Source organism: Lycium ferocissimum, chromosome 6 (genome assembly GCF_029784015.1).
Source record: "Lycium ferocissimum isolate CSIRO_LF1 chromosome 6, AGI_CSIRO_Lferr_CH_V1, whole genome shotgun sequence".
NCBI classification, from domain to species: domain Eukaryota; kingdom Viridiplantae; phylum Streptophyta; class Magnoliopsida; order Solanales; family Solanaceae; genus Lycium; species Lycium ferocissimum.
Window position 1 is genome coordinate 5,407,454 of NC_081347.1, and position 25,201 is coordinate 5,432,654.

The following is a 25,201-nucleotide window of genomic DNA, read 5'->3' on the forward strand; positions in this document are numbered from 1 at the left end:
TTTGAATTTTACTGTTGCCTTTTGGTTGTCGGGGATACTTTCTCCGGTCCCTAATTATAATTTTCACGTTTCGTCTTTCACTTGGAAAACACATGTTTAACTCATAAGAGTGAGTTAATGGACTTATAAAAAAAGAAATAGAGAAGAGGCAATTAAAGGCGGAGAAGGGAAATCCGAGAAGGAAATGAAGAGCTTCTTTTTAAAAGTAAGTAACGAAGAGGGATATTAAGCATCAGAAATGGGTCTATTAGTGGTTTCCATTTTCTGAAGGTGCAACCTACATATGAACGTGTCAAGGGAACCAAACTTATCTCCGTACAACTTTTAGTGACTTCAGTATTTATCTGATTTTAAAAAAAGAGACTTCAATATGTTAGTCCATATCTGAGAAATATGAGTATTTTAACTTTACAAATGTATGAAGTTCTAAATTATTTCAGCTGTAATTAAGAGGAAAGCTTGAATTGTACCCTTTCTGTTCCAAAAATACATGACCCAACTTGAGTTTTATACTTTTCTGTTCTGGAGATGCACAGCTCACATTGATTTTTTGGAGATTACGAGTAGACTGTTTAGACAATTAGAGAGCTATTTCGAGTAATAATGATTAGAAATGAAAAAATGGAATAGTTACCTAGTTAGATGTTGCATAAAGTTTGGAACAATATGAATTAGTACTAGTTTATATTTTTTGAATCTTGGAGGGAGGTAAATGTGTCATTTAAGAATATCAGTCATGCTTTGGACCGAGGGAGTAATTTGGGTTTGAGTAAAAATACAACTAACAAGATTCAACTATGAGGAGTGAAAACAAGAGCATGAATCCTTCTGGGTCTTTGTTTTGGGCTTGCATTCCCCAGGGATTTTCTTTGTAATAAGTTAATTACCTTTAAGATGTGGCAAATTTCACCTAAAAAAGATAAAGCACTACCAGATACTTTAATTGGTAGAATTCTGTAATGACTTATTTGCTAAATTATGTTTTAAGCTCAAAATTTTGGTAGCAGTGGCTCTTTTGGTTTAGATTATTGAACCAAGTATGCGGTCTTTCAATTAAATTTTTTATAGTTGTCTGGTTGTGCATTGAATACTTCTGGTTCTTCCTGGGTGTCTTTGCAGACATCTTATGTCTACTCCTTTCTCGTTTATATACAAAATTTCTTTTTGTTGGTCAATCAAGGACGCATATTATCTTCCTTTTCTTTTTTGTTGACTTGTCTTTTTCTTCGTCAACAGACTCAATCCTTTTTCCTGACGTGCCAATTGCATTGCGGTTATCTAGCCATCTTCTGCTTGGAGTTGTGAGAATATATTCTCGAAAGGTGGGTTACCTATTCGATGATTGCAGTGAGGCTTTGCTAAAAGTCAAGCAAGCTTTTCGCTCCACTGCTGTGGATTTACCACCTGAAGAATCTAAGGCTCCATATCACTCAATCACCTTGCCAGAGACTTTTGAACTTGATGACTTTGAATTGCCAGACAATGACATTTTTCAGGGGTCGGTTCCAATCTATCTTTTTTCTCTTTACTATAATGTTTGCTTGCTGCATATTATTGCTTTTACGAGAATACAACATAATATGGTTGCTGGCTGAGGGTGTTGGTCAAATCTTTTCTAAATGAGAATATAGGGGTGGAATAATTCCTCGTGTTGTAAATAGCAGGGATGTCTGAAGTACTTATCTTTCTTTTCTACTCGTCCTGTAACATCAATTAGTCTTATTTTCTGGTAAGGTTGTGTCGTTATAGTCCCAGTTGGGGCTCACTATTCCTCAAGTTTTCCTACTAAACCCAATGTCAATTCTGCAGTAATGTGGACCATCATATTAGTTCAAGGGAGCAGATCACACTACAAGATAACATGGAGGGCGTGGTTTACTCAACTTCTAAGTTTGGATTGGATGGTAATTATTACTTCAGATATCTGTTTGCTAGATTTGTTATGACACGGATACTCACATGTTGCATGGTGATTTTTGCTCAGAGAGATTTGGGGATGGTGACACTTCTGGTTTAGACCTTGATGAGGTAAGATCATATTATTATTTGGCCCTTTTGCTTCGTGTGTCTCATTTACCCTTTAGATTCTATATACCTCTCTCTCTCTCTCTCTCTTTTTTTTTTTTTTTTTTTTTTTTTTTGGGGGGGGGGGGCCCGGGGGGGGGGGTGGTTGCTGGACTGAACTGAGATCCTAACTTTTCGGCAATATTATTATCGAAGCTGCTTAGATTTGAGTAATCTCCAAAAGAGACCGAATTATGTAGTCCTAGATATGAGCGGGAAGTAGGAAGGTAATTGATTTAGGTGAACTAGGACAAGACTTTATCCAGTTTTACAATTGGAAGCGCCTCTTTACTGAACATGATATACAGATATAGAGTCTTTTTTCCCTATACTGTCGTTTGAAAATGGAATGCTTCCAACTGTTGCTGCTTCTTTTTTTTTTATTATTTAATTTTACCTGCATGTTTGTCTTAGCTGAAACTACTTATGCTCTGCAGCAACCTCTCTATCTTGTTTTGTAATTTTTTGAGTTCCTTGAATTTCTGTTTTAGAGTCTAGTGCTAGAGATAAAATGGTATTATTGTGAAACGAAATCTATAGGAAGTAGAAGGTGCATTCTAGGAAATGGAGGACCTACAAGCCCCAAGCCCCAAAGGGATAAGGAGCAGAGCAATTGAAGGTGTGGAAAATGATTTTTACAGAGCACGGAATGTCACTTTTTTTTTTTTTTGGTTTTGTTATTTTGTTTTTGTTTTGGGGAAAGGTAACAGATCTCATATATAAGAACTAGACCTCAGCTCAAAGGCTGTGCTGAGGAAAACAGGAACATAGTTACAAGACACCCAAACACTGACGGTAACCAAAAAGGTTTCGCATGGAAAGTCACCCCTTTGGCTATCTTGTGGTTACCATTCGGGGAAATGAACATGGTTGTTTCTTGGGGGAAATAACTTTTGTAAACATAAAAACCGGTCTTTCGTTTAATGTTTGGTACACCCATGAGGTTTCTATTAGTATAGATGATTGGGGCGTTGTCTGCTTTACAAGTTTTAAACGGGTGAAGTTCTCCTAAGTTTCTCAAGTGTTTATTACTTCTAAAAGAAACTTCCTCAAGTGTTTTATTTATCTTCTATGGTGCCCGAACATGTGAGTTTTGTGCAATATTGGATAGATTAACTGCAGCTTCTTCAATTTAGTTTTTTCTCCATGCATGTGCATGTGTCTCAATGTTTTTTCTATTCCTTTTCTAATTCTTTCCCCTTCCTTTTCTTTTTATTGGTTCAGCCTTTTATATTAATTTTCTTGTGCGAAGTATCTTTTTTGGTCTTGAGCACTTCGCCTTACAGGACAGAAATAGACAACTAAAAGGAGCATTTCTGTACGAGGATATACATAATTCTTTCTAGGATCTCAAGAGAAGAATCATCGGTCATGATCTGCAATCTATCCTGTCATGAGAAACTTCCTAACTAAAATATTCATGTTCATGCTTCATGGTTGCTAATATTTTCTGCATGAATTATGTCCATTGATGCAGAAAACCTATTTCATATGGCTAGATACTGCTGGTTATATGCGTGTCTGCATGAATGTGGATTATAGTCTTCCTTTGATAAATCAATGCGTATTATAGTGTTATGTCGTTTATCTATCTTCTATTCTGATTGTTGGACCTTCTAATTGCAAACAGGAATTGTTTCTGGACAAGGTTGCTGCTGCTGGAGACGCTAGTGGGAGGTTTGACCTCAAATTACACACTGCCTCTTACAATATTCCCCTATCCCCTGTCCAAAAGAAAATTTCTGTTCACTGCCGGATATGTAATTGCAGAATGTACTGAATCATAAGTTCTTATGAGCTACATCTAAATTTAAAGTGACGATGTGGTTTTCTTCTTTTCCTGATTTTCTGTTAATGCTACCTCCCGTAATGCCCTCATTCTGTGTAACAGATTTCAGCCATTTCATACCTGATTTTAACTGCATTCTGTTTATCTAGTTAAGTTTCTAACCCCCCCTGAATTTACCGGAAAGTGGGGAGAAGAAATGTGATTTGTAGATATTACTTCGGGTGGAACTTGTCTAAAGTCCAAACCTGTTTACAACACCCTGTGATCTTATCTGCTAGATGCTCACTGTAGCTACACTTTATTAGTATCATTTTTCTTTGCAGTTAAGATTCTTTCAAATTTTTGGGTACCCTACTGTGAAGATGAATTTTGCCAAAAACTTATAGACACATGTTCATTTAAGTGATGGTTTTTTAAATTTGTGACTTCTGTCAGTGTCATGCTTTATGCTTTGTATGTGTGGTTTACTAAGTCATGTTGGGGAATACATCTAGTATTCTAGTGCTAAATGACTAGTGAATGCCAGGAGTAATAGGTCAGGTTGGATTCATGGTGTGAAATGAGTCAAGCGAATTGCGGCTTGATGTTCTTTTTTTCTTTTGAATTGCTTTTCTGACTTTCTTGATCTTGGGTTGTGTTGGGGCAGATCAAGCATCTATAATAAGTGTTTTGATTTTTGATTGTCAATCCATCAGACTGCAATTCTATACTATTGCACAGTTTAATGGTATGAATATCTGACACAAAACTTTGCTGATTCTAGTGCTGATCCTCAAGCATCTGTTGAACCAATGACACCAATAAAACAAGAAGAACACCATGAAGGGATGGCTGCAAATTCTGAGAGCATGGTAACTAGTCGATCTGTCCTTTATTCCCTACAATAGCTGGTTATCGACTATCTATTGTTGTGTCAAACATCTCATTTTATGTACCTTAACATACTTATGCTAGAATGATTCAAGGCGTTTTCTTTCATGCAGATTGATGGAGTTGATGGAGATGCTGATTTCATGGATCATGCTCCTTGTACTCCTGGGTTGGCGGAAGAACCAAACTTGTCTAACATTCAGGAAATATCCGCATGTGAGGACCATATAGGACTGGAAGATCGTCATTTGATGGAATATGCTTTAAAAGGGAATTCAGAGAATCTCTCTTGTCAAAATAACGCGAATAACGGGTGTGAACTTCTAGAAAATCAGGCGTTAACTGATGGATCGAACGCTGGACAGCCTGTAAAAGGAAATTCAGAGAATCTCTCTTGTGAAAATAATGTGAATAACGGGAGTGGACTTCTAGAAAAGCAGGCATTAACTGATAGCTCGAATGCTGACACTGTTCATTCCGTGGCTACTGAGGAGAATGGTTACCATTTAGGCAACATGTGTGACAAACAACTGGTGCCAGATGGTCAGCTGCCTCCAAGTGGAGTTGCAATTGATCCTTTGTCGTCAAGTGATCCCGCTGTAGGATCTGGACCACATTCTGCTGCTGTTCATCAGGTTAATGCAGAATCATTTGCACTAGAATGTGCAGATGAGATTGTTGCTGCATCTGATGGTCAAACAAATGACAGGAACTTGCAGTGCATGCTTTCTGGCATGGACAAGGTTGACGTATCTAGTGCTGGTGGCTTCAATGACGAGTCTCCACTTCCAAATGGAGTTAATTCCACAAGTGTTGACCATGATGTTTCTGCCTTATGTAGCATCGGCCAGCCAGTTCCTGAAGATATTTCACCGAGCACTCAGAAATCACCTGATGTAATCTCAAATAACATTGCAATTTCAGGAAACTTGGAAGCTGGTGAATCCCAAGATATAACTTGCCTAGAAACACCAAAGACCGTTGATTGTCTGGAACAAAGTGTTTTTGATGAAGGGGCCACTGGTGCGCAGGTTCATGTTCTGAGTCGATGTAATGCTGATCAACTTGATGCTTTGAAGTCTAGTTGCGAGCATGTTGTTAATCACGAGCCACCATCTAATTTTTCTGGTTTCCACCTGCCAGAAACTAAAGAGGGGGAATTACATGCTTCAGGTACTTCTGCTAGAGTCTAGGTTTGTTGGGGATAAATCTGTGTGCTGTATTGTAATATTGTTTGTGAATGTAATCTCACACTTCCGGTTGAAACATGTCATACAGCAGGTGATTCAGAACAAATCTCAAAAGAAAATCTCGTCAAAGAACCTGTTCCGTGCGAAGACAGTCGGAAAGATTCTGATGAATCAACTCATCAAGCGGATAATGTCATTCTAGAAGATCGCCACATGGAAATTATGAGCAGTTCAGCTGCTTCTGCCTTGCCAGCTCCTGAAAAGATTCTATCAATGCCAGGAGGGCTTGTTGATTTACCTCGGAGTATTTTTCCAGAGGCTACACCGGATTACTTGGCGGGGTTCAATGAGGCTGATGCTGGTAGTAAATTCATTTCAGGAAAGAAGCGCAGTTACACTGAGAGCACACTAACAGAGCAGAGTCTCAACTCAGCTGATTCTTCAAGGATGGTCCGTTCCAAAAAGTCTGCAGGATTTATTCCTGATGATGATGATTTGCTTTCTTCTATACTAGGTATGTTGGAATTCTCCTCTTGCACTTCATAGAAGGGGGAAGGGTGACTGTTTTCACCTTAATGAAAGTTTCTTTATTCTTCTTTAGAATATGGCATATATTCTCTTTTCTGATTTATGTGTTAAATTCCCACCATCCAAATTATTTGCCACAATTCTGCAAGTATAATGTTATAATATGCCTGTCAAAGTAACCTTGTAAGCTTTAAACTCAGTAAAGTATTACATAAAAGGTGTGGGAGGAAATTAACATTTTTCTTGAGTTTAGACCTTATTGGTTGTAACAATATTCATTATCATTTTAGTTGGAAGAAGATCTTCAGCGCTGAAGCTTCAGGCTACTCCTCCACCTTCAGAGATTACATCAAGCAAGCGTGCCCGATCTACTGCTCGGATGAGTGGCAGTAAAAGGAAGGTTCTTATGGATGATATCATGGTCTTGCACGGAGAGTATGTTCCGTCATTTGTATACTTTTGTTTCTGTTCATGCAAATACGTCTTCTACTTTTACCAGTTTAGATCAATAAGCCGGATGATTTGTATTTTCTTTCCTGTTGCCAAAATATAGCAGATTAAACCATACGAAAGGTATTAAAAAATGTATCTTGGGCTTTAAACAATTTATTGCAGAGTATAAAATTTCAAATGCATCCACATCAACAAGCGGACTGAGAATAGAAACTAGCATTTTCTTGGCACTGCTTTTTCAGTCTTATTATTGAATAAGATTTGCCACTATACTCTTGGATTAGCTGCTCTTTCACTACTGAATTCTTTATTGTGTGCCAGAGTTTAGGTGCTGGTCTTACTCTAATCCAATGGTCAAAGGCAGGTCTCTTTATAGGCTTGTTTTGATGTTGCAAATTTGTTGTGGCTGCCTTGTCTTATTGCTTTGTATTTTTCCCAGTCAACTTCCAATACAGAACCCTTGTTATGAATAACTTTATTTCTTAATTCTTCAGCAATCTGACAACTGTTATCATGACTTCTAGTCTAGCCACTCTGGTTCTCGTGTTATACTTGATCAGATTCAGAGGTATTGGAATATATGATATCGGTGACAGATAGAACAATCTAATACTTCCTAATGATCCTGAACAGATCCTCTAAATGAATAAGTTGGTTCTTGGTTGGATCGCAGATAACTCATTTTTTCCATCATTTCCATTTGTGCAACCAAGGTTGTGGCTTAGCGGTCGATGAAGCTGGAATAAAGACCATGGGAGACCAGGGTTCGAATCCCAGCAGAGGCAAAAAAGCTAAGTGATCTCTTCCCATCTGTGCTTACGTATTGGTGGGCAGAGTTATCCGATGCCTCTAGTAGTGGGAGGATGTAGGTGCACTGTGGAACAGTTGAGGCTTGCAAATCGAATGCCACGGTTGCCCCAAAAACATAAGAGGAAAGAGAATTGATTGTCTTTTACATTTCCCCTGAAAAAAGAGAGAAGAACTGACTGTCTTTTGTTCGTTTCTGATTCGTGTTGGCATGCCAATAGCTGGCCATTCTAGTGGCTATTCCAATGTTTGCTAGTGGTGAATTGATGTGGGATGTGAATAATGGCCAATTCAGTTAGGTTCCCTTTCAGTTGATGTCACTCCAAATAGTTAGTTTTTGTTTTATCATTTCTTCCTTATCTCCCAGTGAAATGCTTTTTCCTGATAAGTTATTTCCGATAACCTGAAAAATCGGTTTTTGTGTTTAAATAGCTCCTCTCACCTCACTCTTTAACCAACTGACAAAGCATATTTGCATTTGTGATAGTATGATAAGACAACAGTTGATGCATGCCGAGGACATACGTCGCTTAAGGAAGAAAGCTCCTTGCACACATGCTGAAATCTCAGCTATCCAGAAACAGTTGTTGGAGAATGAAATTTTCAGAGAAGCAGTATTAACTGGTGGGTTCAACATGCAAATCTACATTTTTGCTATTTGATTATCATCTTTGTTAAATCATGCAATTTTTTTTGTTTTGAATTTTATAAAAGATGATATATTGTCTATTTTTGATCCATCATAATTCATAAGCACTGATATGAGCTAGCTACACTCCAAGTTCCTTACTTCCTTGGATATTTGTTTCAAATCTAACATTTCTCTACTTGGATGTCTGTGGAACTGTTAAGCTGATGTTTGGAAATAAGTATAGTTTTCTCTGTTAAATCTTTCTATGAGAAACTTTTGGTTAGGGAGGAAGATGCAATATGATACCACAGGTGCCGAGGAAGGTGTGTTTTTTTCATCTTGGCTAGCTGCTAGATGGGTGATCTTGGCAGCGGAAAATCTTAGGAATCGGAAGGTTGTTTGTGTCGGCTGGTGATACATGTGCAAGGAGACAGGCGAGGAAGTGAATCATCTTCTTCTATATTATGTTATTACAATGAGCTTATGGTGGGATATGCTTCAGTGGTTCAGAACAGAACTGAGACAGATTTAATGTTTTGTTGGAGGAGCGGGAGGAGGAGAAGATGTAAGGCATGGAACGTGGTTCCTCTTGCGATGATGTGGGTGGTTTGGAGAGAGAAATAGGAGAGCTTTCGAGGGGGTCGAGTCGAGTTTTGGTCAGTTGAGGAGTAGCCTTCGGCTCTTGTTTTCTTTTGGTGTACCCATAAAGTTCCTAGTTGTATAGAAGAATGGGTGGATTTTGTAGAGAATCATATTTTGTAGATTCTTCACCTTCTGGTATACCCCTTGTATACGGTCTGTTTTGTAGCCATGTTTATAAATGAAATACCTTTACCCGGGAAAAAAAAAAAGAAGAAGAAGAAGAAGAAGAAAAAAACTCTATGCCTAGTGCTGTCAGATAGTTTTTTTCCAAATTACAAACAGATGTTTTTAAGCTCTTTTGCTAATTGTTTCATGTTAGGCGAAGACACATTTATTGCCTGCTAACTTTGTTTTTGGTGCTGCATAACAACAATGGCCTTTACTAGCTCATCATATTGACTGAATTTGATTCTGATTCAGGTATGTCAGTGGAATTGGCTTCTTTACATAAGCAAACGTTTGACTTGAGTACAGTCAAGGTCTCTTCTAGTGATGTAAGTCGTTCTCATGCTGAGATGGCGGTCGACCCACTGCTAGCTGCTGGGCATGCTGAAAATTCCACCTCAAATTTGCAGGAACAATATCAACAGCTAAATGTTGAGTATGCTGAAAAACCCATCGCAATTTTGGAGGAAAACCCCTTCTCAAATTTGGAGGAACAACGTCAGCAGCTAACTGCTGAGTATGCTGTAAACCCCATCACACATTTGGAGGAAAAACAAGCGACGGTGTTCATTGAACCACATGCTGAAAAAGAAAGTGGAAAGGAAGGAAGCGATGAACGGTGTGTAGCTAGAGATGATAGCATATTAGGAGCTGTTGAGGCTACTGTTCCAACTGAGAACCGGGAAGTTGATGAGCATGACCAATGTTTAAATAGTGATGCCTCTCAATTGCGGCCATACACCGCCACTGATGTAGCAATGGCCAACGGCTTTCATCTTGAACCTTCAGATAATGCAGCAGAAATAGGACCTCAGGGAACTTGCCTTTCAGGTGCCAAGGCAGCTGAAGCAACAGATATTGCCTCTGCCGCTGAAGAATTATTGTCATGTCCTAGAAATGGTGGATTAGGTGGCGATGGTGATATTATAGCAGGTCTACCTCTGACAGATCCATTTAATGAGTCCGGAAGGGAAGATGCTTTTATTTTAGCGGGAATATCGTGTGGATCTCCTAATCGTGCACCGGCTGCTGAAGTTGATAAGGCTCTGGAAAATTTGAACAATGAAAACCTTGTAGTTAGTAGTGAGTGGCCAGAAAGCAGCTACTTTACTTCTGAAGCTGAAGGTGGAACTGAAAATATGGTAGGAGATGCAGTAGTGTTGGAAGCTTCCCAAGACAGTGCTACAGTTGGAATTGCAACTAATGTAGAAAATATACTGGCAGAGAATGTCAACCAGAGCTTTGCTGATAAGGTTATAGGCACTGAACAACCTAACACAGATGCTTCATATGATGAAATGAGTATGCATATGCTGGATCATTCCATAGGAGCTGGAGAATATCCATGTAAACAAGAAGATTTCTCCTACAATATGATGGGTACAGATCTCACTGATGCCAATCTGGGGGACCTTAATGTAAGTGTGCGAGCTAAGTTTTGAATGCTCTAGTCTACTGGAGTTCCTGTACTCTCTCCTCTCTCATCTATATACATGACAAATTTATTTTTATGTTTATGATATGTCGGATAGAAATTGCAGACAATTGCTTCGGCAATAATTAAGTACCTCTCTCTTTTATCCAAGCTGAATACCTATATCTCTCCGGGTCTTGACAAGGTTGCTTCTTGACCTCTATGTTGCTCTTTGTTCAGTATGGGTGGTTCTCTGGAACTCAGAAAAAGATAAGAAAGAAATGAAAGGATTACCTGTAGATCGTTACTGATAGTGTCAGGTCTCAACGTAGTAAGACCTGATTGGATAATGGACAATCTTGGCTACAAGTCGTTGGGTAACCTTTTTGGGTAATTTTTATCTAAACAATTCTAGAAAGTAGCAATATGTACGAGCGCAAATCTTGACTTAATGTAAATGAGCATGTACACTGGATGTTACCTTCTGTCTTGCGCTGTTTTGTTTTTCCAAGCTGCTAGATTCTTTGTCAGCTGATTGCTTTTGTTGAAATGGGCTTGAAATGATGATGCTTTTCTTTTCTTTGATGAGAGATTTACTTTGATATGTGCTCTGCTGATTTGTGCTTTCCCCATTGGTTGTATTTTCGGCAGGATCTAGATTATTCAGCTGCTGGAAATGATACAGGTTTGTTTTCCCTCATCTGCAACCTTTGTAAGACTTGAAAACTCCCGATTGCCTTAAAGAAAGAAAAATAAACAATTTCAAAATGGAATAGGATGAGAATATTTTCGAATTTGCAGTAACAGTAACAGTAGGCATGTTTGATTAAGATGGATTTATCTGTCCTTGCTTGTTTCAGAACCTTGTATCTGAATTTTCCGATGTTAAATGTAAATTCGATGATGGCTTGCCAAATCTGCATTCAGTTTGATGTTATTTGTTGTAAAATGGTTTGGCAAGGTCTCTCCTGAAGATAAAATGGATGAATGTTGTGACACTTCTATTTGTCCCTGTCTGATTTGACATGTGGAGAAATAAGAGACACAAGTAGAAGAGTTTGAGAAAATGTGTGAAGACTAGTGTCTTGGCCCGGAATCTTTTTATTAGAGCAATTCACAGTTGTATATTGTATTTGTGGGAGATAAGAGACTTATTGCTATATTTCATCTAAGATTAGTATTACCTATCTAACAAAATGATCAGTGTTTCTTTGGGTGTTTTTGTAATTTGTCTCAAAGGTCTTGTGATTCCGTGTACTTAGCTTTGGTGTAACAATGTTCGTTGGTATCTAGGGTTTCTGAACTTCGATGATGATGATGAAGAAGCTGAAGCAGCAGATGATTATGTACCTGATGCTGATGTCACCCGTATCACTGAAAACATTGGATGGTCTTCTCGTACTAGGTGTGCGGCTTGTCCTTTGTTTCCTGTTATTCTACTATTTTAATTCCAGGGCAGCGCAAACTGAGTAACATTTTATACAAGTTTACCCTCCTTGCCTGCCTTCTTTTTCCTATGGTTCAGTGTTATATACGTGGTGGTTCATACATTGGTTTCTCATTAATGTAACGATGGTAAAAGTAGAAACACACTAAGCTCAATATTTTCACAACAGAAATACGTTTTGAGAAGGAACTCAATCCGATTAATTCTTAACAAATTAGTATTCGCAATTGGTGAGGATCGTGCTAGCTATATAAGAAATCCTTGATTAATAATAACATAATAAGATAAATAACTTACTTCAGAAATCCCTTATGGAATCGCTTACTATTTCTGAATTTCAAAAAAGAGATAAAAATAACAGGGGATTGGTGGCGCAAGCAAAAGAAAAACAAAAAAGAGGGGCCTCTGGCTTATTAAGAAGCATATAAACGACATACTCAGCAGAAGCGCGTAGACTCAAAAGAAGGGAGAGGGGCGTTCAGCCATTGACTGTAAGGAGAGGGGTTTTTTCGGGAAGGAACTCTTCAGATTCTGCTTCTTGCTTGCTTTGCCACCTTTGATCTTCCTTGCGGGTCTCACTATATACTCTTGACCAAATTTGTGATTGTTCATTTATGTTTAAATGGCGCATCTCGTCTTTTCGCTTTCCTTTGCCTCCCTGATAAGTAGAGACATTGAAGGAAGTAATTCTCATCTTCTTCTTCTTCTTCTTCTTTTTTTTTTATTTTTTTATTTTTTTTATTTGGAGAAAGATGAAGTAATTCACATCTACCGGATGAGCTACCTATCTTTCTTCCTTGCCTTTCTGCTCTGATTCAGCTACCCCTCTTCTTTTAGTGCATGCAGAGAGGTTCAGTTAGTCTTTTCTGTTGACTAACAGCTGTGGTATATTAAGATAGTCCGTTGATAAAGTGAGGTCTCATAAGTAGTGGTTGAACCATCATAATGAAAAAGCTAGTAAAAGGGCAGGCCCAGAGTCGGATTCAGCCAACTAAACAGAATAGCAAGCTATTACCATTTGAAAAATCATTACCATTTGAATCCCATCAGTTCAAAACCAAGTCCTGGTCTTTGTTGGAGTGACAAGTAGCAGAAAGAGGGAGTCTGATTTAGGCCGAATCTAGGAACTGCAGCAGTAGTGTCACATCCTGTTAACCATATGTTTTTAACCCGCGAAAATGGTGCCTTCAAAGCAAATTAAGAGCAGGGAGGGATCTCCTCTAGTCGAGCTAATTTTCTTTTCTTCCTCCCAGGAACTACCCACCTTGCTCCCTTGGTGACTTGAACCCACAACCACAAGGTTGGAGGTGGAGAGTACTTACCACTTGAGCAACCATTTCTTGTCTAGTCAAGCTAATTCATTTCTCCAGTTCTTACTTTCGAGATACTCCTTTGAGCCGAGGGTCTTTCGGAAACAGCCTCTCTACCTCCCAAGGTAGGGATAAGGTCTGTGTGTTCACACTACCTTCCCCAGACCCCACTTGTGGGATTACACTGAGTATGTTGTTATTACTTTCGAGGTATAAAGTCCTTCGAATAGTCCGAAATGGTCTATCGACTTTTACAGTCACGCCAACCCTATGTCTACAACAAACATTGCTCTGTCATGTAGGGACTTCTATAGTCAATTTTTATTATTGAGGCAGAAGCTTAGCTAGAAATCATAGAAGCTCTCTAGGATTAGAAGAGGACCGTACTTTTCGTGTTTTGCTCACTGTACCATAACTCCAGTACTAACTTTGTGCTGTTTATAAATACAATTATTACATTTTAAAAGTCAACTTTTATCATATTTGAACTGCTGGAATTCATTTTTAATAAAAAAAATTGAAGAAGATGAAGACGCGATACAGGTTAACAAAAGCGTAAAAGAAACGTCACTGGTGTAAAATGCATCCCTTGATGCTTTAGACTGAAAGGAGGAGTTAACTGCAGGATAGAGAAGCGAAGAAAATCGTTCCATTTTGAAAGGCTGAATATAGCAACTTACCACTGCACACGAACATAAATCCCAAGAATCTTGTCCAAGAAAGTAGTTTGTGGCTGGAAAAAGATAAGGCTTTCTAAAGAGATTTATCTTCCTCTACCTGGAGACTGAATGGTATAAGAGTGTTGGTAGATGATTTTCATAGGGCTTTTGGTGGATAGCTTACCCTCCAGGTCTGATTGCTGTAAAAGATGCTGGAGTGACTTGTGATTTAGGATATATAATGTTGCTGATCCTCAAGAAATGGGGTATTACACTAATACACTCCCCACTCACCCCCACCCCCACACAATAAAAACCCACCTCTCACTAATTTATGAATAAATGCTTCGAAGCTCGGAATTTATAAAGAAAGCTCCGTGATTTTTTTTTTTTTTTTTTGGGTGGAACTTTACCTGATGGAAATTGGATGCATGCTTGCTCGAAGTTGACAACAGGGATATTAATCTGAAGGCTTTGGCCTCCTTTCCTTTACCCCTCTAGACAGGGTGTGCTATTTATTTTACTGTTGTCTGATCTTTCCTATGACATGTTTGTAGCATGCTATTATTGTTTATGAACAAAAATTTCGGCCCGAGTTTCACATTGATGTTTGTTTACATAGGGCTGTTTCCAAGTACCTCCAAACCGTGTTTATTAAGGAATCTGAGCGCGGGAGAACGTCTCTCTCCATGGACAGTCTATTAGTTGGTAAAACACGAAAGGAGGCGTCAAGGATGTTTTTTGAAGCTTTGGTATGTAACGCCTATATCATTTTGCTACATTGTTGTTGCTACCTTTCTTTGTCTCTTTTGTGCAAGCGGGGTTTAAATCTGCTGCTATGCCTGTCTATTGCAGGTTCTTAAAACACGAGATTACCTCCATGTAGAGCAAGTGATACCCTTTGACGATGTCACAATAAAGCCTCGAATGAAGCTTATGAAATCAGACTTTTGAATTTGAAATGTTTGGTAGGGTATAACATAAAAGTTTGATATGTATTTCCAGTAGTTAGTCAATTGGGTCAGTTTATGGTCTACTCTTGCTATAGTTCATTCTTTACAGTCATGTTTTGATGGTCATGTAGTTAGGTTTTTACTTGGCTGGCAGAGTAGATCATTTGACACAGGTGTATGTTGCACTCTGTTGTACAATGTAGATCTTATTTATATGTAAATATCCTGTATAATATGTGGCCATGGTTCTGTTCTAATTTCCAGTCCTTTATTGTCGTAATAAAGAAAAATATATGCTTTTATATTTATTTAGGCTTGTGACACGCAGAGTCTTGCAAGTTTGGATAGGAGTTGGTAAATCGTTTTCTTCAGATCCCTTAGAGGTCTCAGAACCATGACCCCTGCCTACTTGTCTAACTTGTGTATCTATCAGTTTATACCTGTTAAAGTTTTGTATCCGTAGAGGCAATTTCAGCAAGACTGTATCTTCTTTTTCTTAGTTGTACCATAAGTGTTTTTCGAATCTATAGCAATTGAAGTACAAAATTTTGAAGAGGTGCGTCTAGTATAAGGTGAACGTTCTTTTAGTTTTGAACATATTATATGTTTGAAACTTGAGCGTATGTGTTTGAAGTTTAGCGTTGGCAAGCCAACATTTATCCGGGATTGTCAGAAGTTTGGCCTCGGGAGGTCAAACTTTGTCACACTTCAGGCACGAACAGTTGCATCTTCAATTTTATATGCCTGTCTTTGTTTTGGAACTAGATAACCTATAACAAAATTTTAGAAACTTCAGCTATGGCTTAAATAATGGGCTGCATATAGTGCACTTTCTCCCATTTAAGAGTAGTAGGTTGGGCTGGCCTGAAAACTTAGCCGAACCAACTTAGAGAGAGGAGATGCATAATCAGCTCATTAAGAACATCATTCTTAGGGCAAAGTGCACAAATAGCCCTTTTTAGGACAAGTATTCAAGTCTACAATTTGTTTTTTAAATTTTAACTGCAACAGAGTCACGACCTTTGCTCTGAAATTTCAATCATTTTTTTGCGACTTTTTATTTTTAAAAAAAAGGAAATTGTGCAAGGCAATAACGCAGGCAGAATTTTGAATGCAAAACTTTGTTACAAAACTCAAGCCTTGGGATTTTTTTTTTTTTTTTTTTTTGAGCCGGATTCGAACTCCAAACCTCATGATATTAGCTCGAAAGGCAAAAATTAAAGACCACCAATTTGAGGAACAAAAATTAAAGACGAGTGCTTTTGAGGGATAATCGTGCAAATGACCCAATTTCAATCGCAAGCCTGAAGTTACCATCTGGTCTTGAAGTTCGAATGACTAAAGCCAATACTTCAAAATTTTGAATGTTATCATGAACTTCAAATGCAATTAAAATTCAGACCTTCGGGCCGAAGTAAGCACATGCTGACTCTTTCCGGATGAGTTCGTGCTTCTAGCACCAATTGAAGATCAAATAGACTCTTGTCACTAGGTATATATCTAGATCTAATGATTCGTACACAGATATTGCTTATAACAGTTAGGCTATGTTAGATACATTACTCCCAAGCCTTTTCTACAGAAGGGGAACTCAACCGCGATTCTTTGGTACTTCTAACTATATTCTATAAAGCTAGACAGTTGAACAAAAGCAACAACTACACCTCAATCCCAACAAGTAGAGATTCGCTATGTGAATATTCGTTAGCCATTTCACTCCATTTAAGCTCATTTCGAAGCTAGGCAGTAGAGTATTTAGCATAATATGATCAGGAATAGAGGAAGGCGCCTAGCCTAGGTTTGGTTTTCTTTTCCTCAGATTTACAACAGCATTGCTATAACATCCATGATTTCATCTCAAAAGCTAGATACAAGCACTCTGCAGCTTCTATATGCAGCGATCTAACCACTGATTCAATCAGTTGTTTGTCCCTTTTTGCTTAGGCCGTGAAAGAATCTGTGTTTTCTCCTCTTTGTATGCCTCTTCGAGGCCCTCGAGATGACATAGGGAATGAATTGAACCTGCCAAACTTCTCCAGTTAGACAAGAACAAATCAAGAATCAAATGAGATCTTACAAGAGCCCAACATAAAACGGACTTCGAACTTCCAACTAATTAAGAGGGCCAATATTCAGAATGTCAAATTTAATGCTCTTTTGGAGGAAGATCCACATCTCCATTCTAGCTATTTGATATGATCTCGTACTACTTTTGAAGACAGAAAACGAAGACCCTTGAAGAATAGAATATATCAGGAATTACGAAGCCCAAATATAAAGTCAGTACGTTAAACAACAAAAGGCCAATTGCCACAATCAATCTACAGGACAAGAAATCACAATGGTCTGCTGGGCAAGCAAATAAAACCCTTGAAATTCAATATCTCCCTAACACAATGAGTAATCTAGTTCCTCTGTTAGGTTTAATACTGAACTGTAATTTTCAATAAAGAGTTCTTTCTTCAACTTGATCATTTAAGAATATTAACTGGAATTTATGATCAGACTAGTAATATATATATATTCCTTTTGATCACTGAGAATCCAGTGGCGCATCATTTGAAACTCAGTAGATAATGGCCATGTCCCTCTATCCTTCTCCACTTAAATACGAGGCACTGATCTACAGCAAGGTTCAAACCTTTGATGTGCGTCTACCACATACATCGCACGCTGCACTCTTACCACTAGACAAATCCTGAGGGCTGGGTGCAACAGACTACTAATATTTGGAAATTGCAAAAATGGATCTCCTGATGATCTAATTTATTCTGAGCTCCTAAGGATATTTTCCTAATCATGGAAGTGGTCACTTAGAGGGCTGTAGCTAACCCCAGTGGTCAGGTAATTTACTACTTCTGGAGATCATTATTGGTACTTTTCTTCAATCGAGAACAAACACCAACATACGGTAATGCAATTGCGATATGAATGTTAGCATTTAAGTAAAATACCTGCGCATTGTTCCTAATGCCGTAGTCCTGAAGTTTAGCGGTATCATCTAGTAACTTCTCATTGTGGAATAAAAGGCAAAAATTTGACCAGACATGCCTCCTGCATATCACCAGCAATACATGTTCAGGCTAATAAAAGGGGGAAGAAATAAAGGTAGCATTTTTACAAGTAGCTCAATACTAGTATCATCAGGCAATAGTTCAAGTGATCTATGCTTGACCCTTTTTAAGATCGAGGTAATTAATGTTAAAACTGTAGTAATCTATACAGACTAAATGTTCAATTAAAGTTTTGGCTAGCAGATACTTGAATGTCAAGTGAGCTAAAGTGATGCAATGACAAATTCGTGTGCCAACAAATTCATTTTTTGAGCATGGAAATGAAAGTACTTGCACTTACTCGAGCCAGGGTTTCTCAAAAGATCTATGTAATCAAATATTCTCCAATAAAGTAGAAAGCACCATTTAATCAATCAATCAATTGTAGTTTGTCAAATTTGTTGGGACTTATGTTACAATACACACATTGGCTGGCAGCCACTCAGCTTGATGAAAATGCTGGTCACTCACTTTTCAAGGTTATCCCAGAAGGACAGCCATGAATCCACGATGAATAGGTACCAGCAGGTCCAGCACCATATCATCATTCTGAGACTATCTTCAAATTTAGTTCCTCCTGGCAGATTGCCAATTTAGCAAACTTCAATGTCTCCCTTAATCTTTTCCTGTTTCAACTTTTACACTCATCTTTTTGATTCTGAGAACCAAAACGTATTTATCCTCTTATAGTATGTGCCAACAATTATATTTTGGCTTTGAGTTTCAAAATTCCACTTTTGTTTCCGTAACGAAGAGTTAGAAATCTCACATATCCAAAAGAAGGCTATGATGAAAGGAAAGCACGAGCCAACTCTAAGAGCACAAAGTCACAATAGCCCTATAACATTTCAAGCAACGTACCAAGAAATGTGCCGATGGCCCATCTTAGATTGCTCGGTGTCATCAATCCTTTTCCGAACAGCTTGTTTCAAGTCTTTAACTGTTGCGGAATTCATCACTGTCACATCTTCATTGAAAAGGAAGAAAATTAATGCTTGTAATTGCTTATTCTTATTCAATACAACCAGGAAAAAAGTTTGAAACTACGAACAGTGAGATGTAAGTACCAAAGGAGCTGCCATCCAATTTGAGGATAGAGATACGCATGGCACTCCCAAGTTCCAAGCTGATAAGGGTGTCCACATCTGTCAGAGTTGGTTTTTTTGGTACATCAGCAAGCACAGGATCGTTGAGGAGAGCAACCAGTGTTGAATGGAGTCGTGCCTTCTTCATGTCGCTGTTGTATTCCAGTGAAATGTTGGTTTCCTCCTTTCTTCCCTCTGCTGGTAAAGATATCTTTAAATCAGCCAATACCCCATAAGAATCAATAGGCATACACACACAGGCAGTAAACCTAGATAATGCAAGTCCATCAAGAAACTTCTATAAGCAACTTTAGGAGCCAAGAGAAAGCAGAAATAGTCCATACACCTAACATAGGCTGAGAATTTTTGTCATATGGCTCGGATTATGCCAATGCAAGTACAGAGAAACCATTTGGTTCTGTGCATGCACACGTATGTTTGTGTGGAAGAGACAGGTGTTACTTCATATTTATATATTGAAGAGAGAAAAAAGAAATTTTTCATGCGAATTCATTTCATGATGAACCAGGGAAGTCTAATAATCCATCTCGGGCACCTCTGAACAAAAAAAGAAGAAAAGAAACAAAACAGAAAGAATTATTGACTTTGGTTCAAACTTCAGTTAAGCAAGCTATTAACCAAGCAGGTATGTGCGGCCAAACATAGATTGCTCACTAAAACTGCATCTTATTACATCTTTTCTTCATCAAAATTGATTTCCTTTCTTATAGTTGGAACTTGTTAAGAACATAAAAGAAAGTACAGTATGATGATCTAAAGAAGTGATGGGGCAAGGCCATAACGAAAGGCCTTATTTCTTAGCAAAATCTGTCTGATCATTAGAACAAACATAAACCTACGGGGCAATACCCAAAACATAAAATCTATTTTCAAAATGGATCTACCTGATCTTAGGGCCCAGTATTTGAGAAATCAAGCATTTCAGAATGTTTCTATGAAGTGAATAGTAATTTCTAATTATTTGTCAGTGATAGATTCTTGGACTTTGCATGATTTTGCAAGTCGGTTTCTTCTTCCCAGCCCTCCAAAAGAAATGAATAAATAAATAAGAAATATATAGTGTGTGTGTGTGTCTGTGTGCATAAATATATAATGTGTATATAGACACACGTAATTTTATTATTTAAGAAAGAGAACTGTACTGGAGGATAACAGAGGAGACCCTGATGAAAGCTATATGTTTAACCTCAATGTTTAAGGACAATGCGTTTCAGAATCTGGGACTAAAAGAGAGAAGATTTCTTTGGGATATGAAGCTAAAAAGAAACACAGTTACTACCTTTGAGTTGTTTTGATTCTGTAGTAAGATCTCCGGACATCTGTAGCAATGTCATTTGCTGCATAACAGTGAAGCTACTTAGTAGATGAAGTTTATGGACAATGTAGGGCATATAATCCACTTCGCAAAATCCAAATTTTCAATAGCTGAAATGGAAAAGCAAATCAAACTGTGCTGCAACTTTCTAGGCCCAACTGAAGGGTAATTTTTTAAATTAAAAATAGCACCATAACAATGGCAAAATCATTACACCTCCTCTTTAGCTTCCATGTCCTTTTCATCAGCTTTCGTTTTGGCCATGCTAACATCTCTGTCCTTCCTGCTCAGGCAAGTAATGATTGATTTAAAATATAGGTAAAGGTAAGTCATATATGCTGATCAAGGACTAGTGATTGCACATTCAAAAGGCAGAAGTAGCCATTCTCACACACACTGAATAAGTGTGAAAGCAATTGATGATGTCACTCACGCATCCAGAAAACAGTAAACAGTCTCCAGAGATGTCACCACTTATGGTTATGGACATCACATAGAAAGATAAAACCTGACTATTTTGCTGACTCAGTAGCATGTTCCTTTTCTCATTTGAAGGACATGTACTCCTTTATTTGTTATAAAGTTATGATACAGTAGAGGATCAGCAATAACGGAAGAATCTATGCATTAGAAATAGTAACAACAGATACTCGACAAATACACTTCCTTGAGACAATTACTGCAATGGAGTTGTTACAAGTTTTCTTCGCCTTCTTCTCATGTTAAAAAGAATAGGTGGTTATTCGATAAAAGGCAAATATCTGAAAGAAGATGGAAAAGCAACCTATCATAAGATTCGGCAGTCAATGAAATTAAGGTACTGCTTTCAGCTATTGGAGGGTGAGAGAAGCTATCCCTTCTTTTTATTTTTGATTTGAAGATAAGCAATTTGGTCAATCAGTGTTTTGATTTCATCATTCAAGATTGGGAACAGTAAGAAGTGTAGAGAGAACTGAGAGCCTGACGCTGCAGCTCATGCAAAACGGGGCTTAACTTAAGGAGTTGATTCGGTGATGCTAGGAGCAATTGAGAGATGCTAGGGAGTTTAGAAGAGGCGGAGAAGGAAAGCATTGGAAATAACTCTGTTGATGCTCATGTGGACAATAGGGAATAGAGGAACTGTAAAACGTTCGAAGGAGTTGAAAACACAATATTGTTGGACCTTTGGTATAAGGCTTGTATACGGGACTTCCCCATTTGTTAATAAAATACTTACCTTATAAAAAAAAAATTGTTGGACCTTCTTTATCTGTCTGTATACTGTAGGAACACTCACGATCTTTTTGTTACCACTGATGATTTAGATGATCCATTTTTCATACATGACCTTCTACTTCTGTATAAACCTTGTTTATGAAAGTTCATACATGACCTTCTACTTCTGTATAAACCTTGTACATGAAATTTTCATCAAATCAATGAGATATTGATTTCATCGCAAAAGATATCACTTTCAGCTCTTTATTGCTCTTTACCTCACACCTTATCACCGCAACCAACACCCCAGAAAAGTACAAGGATATTTGAGAACAAAAAACCTTAACTTCATGCCATATTCTACGTATGGTCATGCTTCATTTATTCTTGACAAGAAGATTTCCTGATTCTCAGCCTGACTATGAATAAAAATGGCAAGGAAGTTTATGACATGTACTGACAAGAAGAGTTAAAGAACCAAAGCTCCATCAGAAGCTTACCAGTTTTCGGAACCAGTTGAGTTGAAGACCTGAGAAGAAGATGGAATAGCAATTAGATTATTTTTTCCAGTGTGAGAGGACAAATATGCAAAATGCATTTGGAAGTAGAAAATTTTCCAGCAAAAATTGAAAGAAGAGTATGCTAGGGATTCTGACATCGAGTGTTTACTTTCTTCTAGCACTCACACCAAACAACATTAGTTTCCTCTATTTGCTCGTTTTCAAGGTAGCAATTTCAAGGCAACACAAGCTCCAACATCCATCAATTCCTTCGTAATGCTTGTTACCTATTTGCAGATGTCATCCTCAGAGACCCTCTTCTTTTCGGGTGTGTGTCTGAGGCCAAGTTCAATTAGGTTGTCTTAAGAGATATAAATGGGATTTGCGCTGTTATCTTCTTTCAATGCTCTACTTAATTTTCTTAGTATTCTGTTTCTTATAATTTGCGACTTCCATTAAATTACTAAACACACAAATATTTAAATTCTCAAACTCCACGATTTGGCAACCTATGCCAGAATTTAGTTTAAGCAATCGTATACAACTCTTCTAACCATGTACAATAGCATTATAGCAAACAGCAAGTCCAAAAAAGAAAGTGAAATACTCCAATGTAAAAAGGGTGTTCATAATAAAGCACCTCATTTTGCCTTTCTGTGTCAACATTAAAATTTGAACTGGATCTTTGATGATCTGAAGCTGAATAGGAGTAATCATGTCTCGGCCTGGGGGACCTATGTTCAATTACATCTCTTCCTGACCTTCGTTCTCTTTTATCAGATGACAATTCTCTATCCAAATCCCTGTCTTTACGCCTATGCCTGTGCCTCTGTTGTGAGGGAGACCTGTCCCTACTATTGGAAGAGTTCACCTCATGATGCCCCATCAGAATCACACAACCAATGTATTTATCTGCTGCGAATCAAATACATCAGAAAAGGAAAAATTTGCCGAATATTAAACAAGTGGACAGATTTATCAGAGTATTGAAAGTTGAAACTTGCACATAAACAATCTGCTAAAAAGATTTCATCTTATGGGGATTTTAGTAATGCCACAATATGGTAGGAATAAGCACTAATCTCAATCACCTCATAGGTTCGGCTGAACCCATTAGCTTTGGTACAAACCCTGCTTTGTCTTAAAAATCTATAGAATATGTACAAATTATTACTCCCTCTGTCCCAACTTATGTAACACTCTTCGCTTTTCGAGAATCGAACAAGATTTTCTTCGACCGTGATCTATTCGTATGCCCTTTAAATATTTTAAATTGTTAATTATTGTGACTTATAGTACTTTTTATATAGTTTCGTAAATTGTTTTGCAAAAAACTTAAAGATTGTATATCCGAACTCACAATCAAAATAAAGAAGTTTGACTCTCAAAATCCAAACTGTGTCACATACATTGGGACGACGGGGGTAATGTAGAACCCATTAACTTAAAAGAACTAGAATCCCGAACCCATATGCTTCAAATTCTGGCTCTGTCTCTATCAACAATCAGGTAATGAATAACAATAAGAGAATTATAATTATGCTTATTGGCTTGATGAAAATTTTCTGTAATTCAGGGTGGTTCAGTATGAAGGAAAACATTTTCTGGAAAATGTTCTTCAATTCTTTCATGTTCGGTTAGTCAAAAATTGTGGAAAACATTTTCTCTAGGAAAATAAGTTCCTTAAAAATGAGAAAAATAACTTCCCTAACGGAAGTAGCGAAACAAAGCCTCCCCACCCTCGAAGCACCTCATCTTCAACAACACATCCCCACACCCCCACCACCCATTCCACCCCGACCCCCACCACCCCACCCACCACTCCCATTCCAGCCCAACCTCCACCCCCACCTCCGCGCCCTCCACCCCAACTCCAAAACAACTCATGGTTGTCTAGATTATATACAAATGCTTTTAGGGTAATATTTTTTGCTTACATACCGAACACAAGATAATAAGTAAGAAACCCAGTCCTTTACCTGAAAAATATTTTTCAAGAAAACATTTTCCTTCGTTCCAAACACACCCTGAAAATCATTGGCTTCTATAAATGGAGGAAGAGAAAATGGGAAAAGTGAAAGCAGCAATAGCAACAGTTATAAATCAATGATTGCGCACATCAAATACACCAGCAAAAAGGCACAAAAAAACGCCTATTATTAAACAACTAAACAAATTTATCAGATTATCAAAGTTGAAACGTGCATATAAACTATTTGCTTAAACATTTGGATATATATATATACTTACTGGCTTAATTAAAATTTTCTTGAATTAAAAATCATTGGCTTCGATAAACTCAGGAGAAGAGAACAGTTATGGTTGATTTAGGGTGGTGTAGTTGTTCTAGTGTAAAATGTTTTCCACAAAATGATTTATACTTTATAAAAAAATATTTTCAGAATTCATGGCAGACACACCCATGTTGGGTGTTATTTAAAATGCATAATACATGACACAACACAAGCCCTCAAACTTGACGCGGTTGATAATACATATAACACAGCTCCTCAAACTCGATACTGTTGATAAGTATAAGCCCAATTAATTTTGGGCAAGACAAAGAAGATTCAATTGTCTTCATTTTGTCAATCAACATTAACGACATCATCTACACACCTCAACTTGTATAAAGTACACCTCGAAAAGTTATGCGTCATGTCAGCGTTTGTATTTACATGTTCAACTTTATACAACTTGAGGTGCTTACTTGTACACCCTCAAAATTGAAAGGCATACTTGTCAGTTGAGGCGAAGTTCGAGGACATGTTTATGTATTGCGCCTATTTTAAATCAACATAAGCTATTTTTGAGATTTTTAGTTTTAAAAGATTTCGAAATTGGTGCCTATGTGTTGCCTTAAATTGGTGAAAAAATTTAATGCAGTTTAACCAAATTGTTTCATAAATGCAAATTAATAAGTTGTTACATAATTGCCGTTAGAAACTAAATTGAACAAATTAGCATGCCCTTAAAGTTTTTGTTTATGTCCAAATATGCTCTTACTAGTCTAATTAAGTTATAAGAGTATTTTTTGACCAAACGATTAAAGGAAGACAAATTTGATAAATTTTGTATACTCTAAAAACATTTTCAGTATTTATTTTG

The 25,201-nt window shown here is 37.7% G+C and overlaps 2 protein-coding genes across 7 annotated transcripts; one reads left to right on the forward strand and one right to left on the reverse strand.

Moving 5' to 3' along the window:
* The first annotated feature begins 1,216 nt into the window (after nt 1-1,216).
* LOC132059054 (sister chromatid cohesion 1 protein 4) lies at nt 1,217-15,157 on the forward strand. Of its 2 annotated transcripts, none has more exons than XM_059451533.1 (14): nt 1,217-1,502; nt 1,810-1,904; nt 1,985-2,028; nt 3,695-3,741; nt 4,617-4,704; nt 4,837-5,896; nt 6,002-6,427; nt 6,732-6,876; nt 8,189-8,325; nt 9,395-10,557; nt 11,205-11,238; nt 11,847-11,958; nt 14,592-14,721; nt 14,825-15,157. In XM_059451533.1, exons 1-14 carry the CDS (start codon nt 1,462-1,464, stop codon nt 14,921-14,923), a joined length of 3,621 nt encoding a protein of 1,206 aa, XP_059307516.1. In that variant the 5' UTR covers nt 1,217-1,461; the 3' UTR covers nt 14,924-15,157. The 2 variants fall into 2 exon arrangements, with proteins under 2 accessions (XP_059307516.1, XP_059307517.1); XM_059451534.1 differs by having other exon boundaries at nt 6,005-6,427.
* A 1,182-nt stretch (nt 15,158-16,339) lies between these two features.
* LOC132059055 (U11/U12 small nuclear ribonucleoprotein 25 kDa protein) lies at nt 16,340-24,511 on the reverse strand. Of its 5 annotated transcripts, none has more exons than XM_059451537.1 (9): nt 24,344-24,511; nt 22,734-23,008; nt 22,094-22,122; nt 20,613-20,679; nt 20,361-20,418; nt 19,043-19,255; nt 18,837-18,942; nt 17,877-17,976; nt 16,340-16,944 (listed from the first exon to the last, which is right to left on the reverse strand). In XM_059451537.1, exons 2-9 carry the CDS (start codon nt 22,977-22,979, stop codon nt 16,837-16,839), a joined length of 927 nt encoding a protein of 308 aa, XP_059307520.1. In that variant the 5' UTR covers nt 22,980-23,008; nt 24,344-24,511; the 3' UTR covers nt 16,340-16,836. The 5 variants fall into 5 exon arrangements, with proteins under 5 accessions (XP_059307520.1, XP_059307519.1, XP_059307518.1 ...); XM_059451536.1 differs by having other exon boundaries at nt 19,043-19,258; nt 22,734-23,005; nt 24,344-24,510; XM_059451535.1 differs by having other exon boundaries at nt 19,043-19,258; nt 24,344-24,510.
* Between the last annotated feature and the right edge of the window lie 690 nt (nt 24,512-25,201).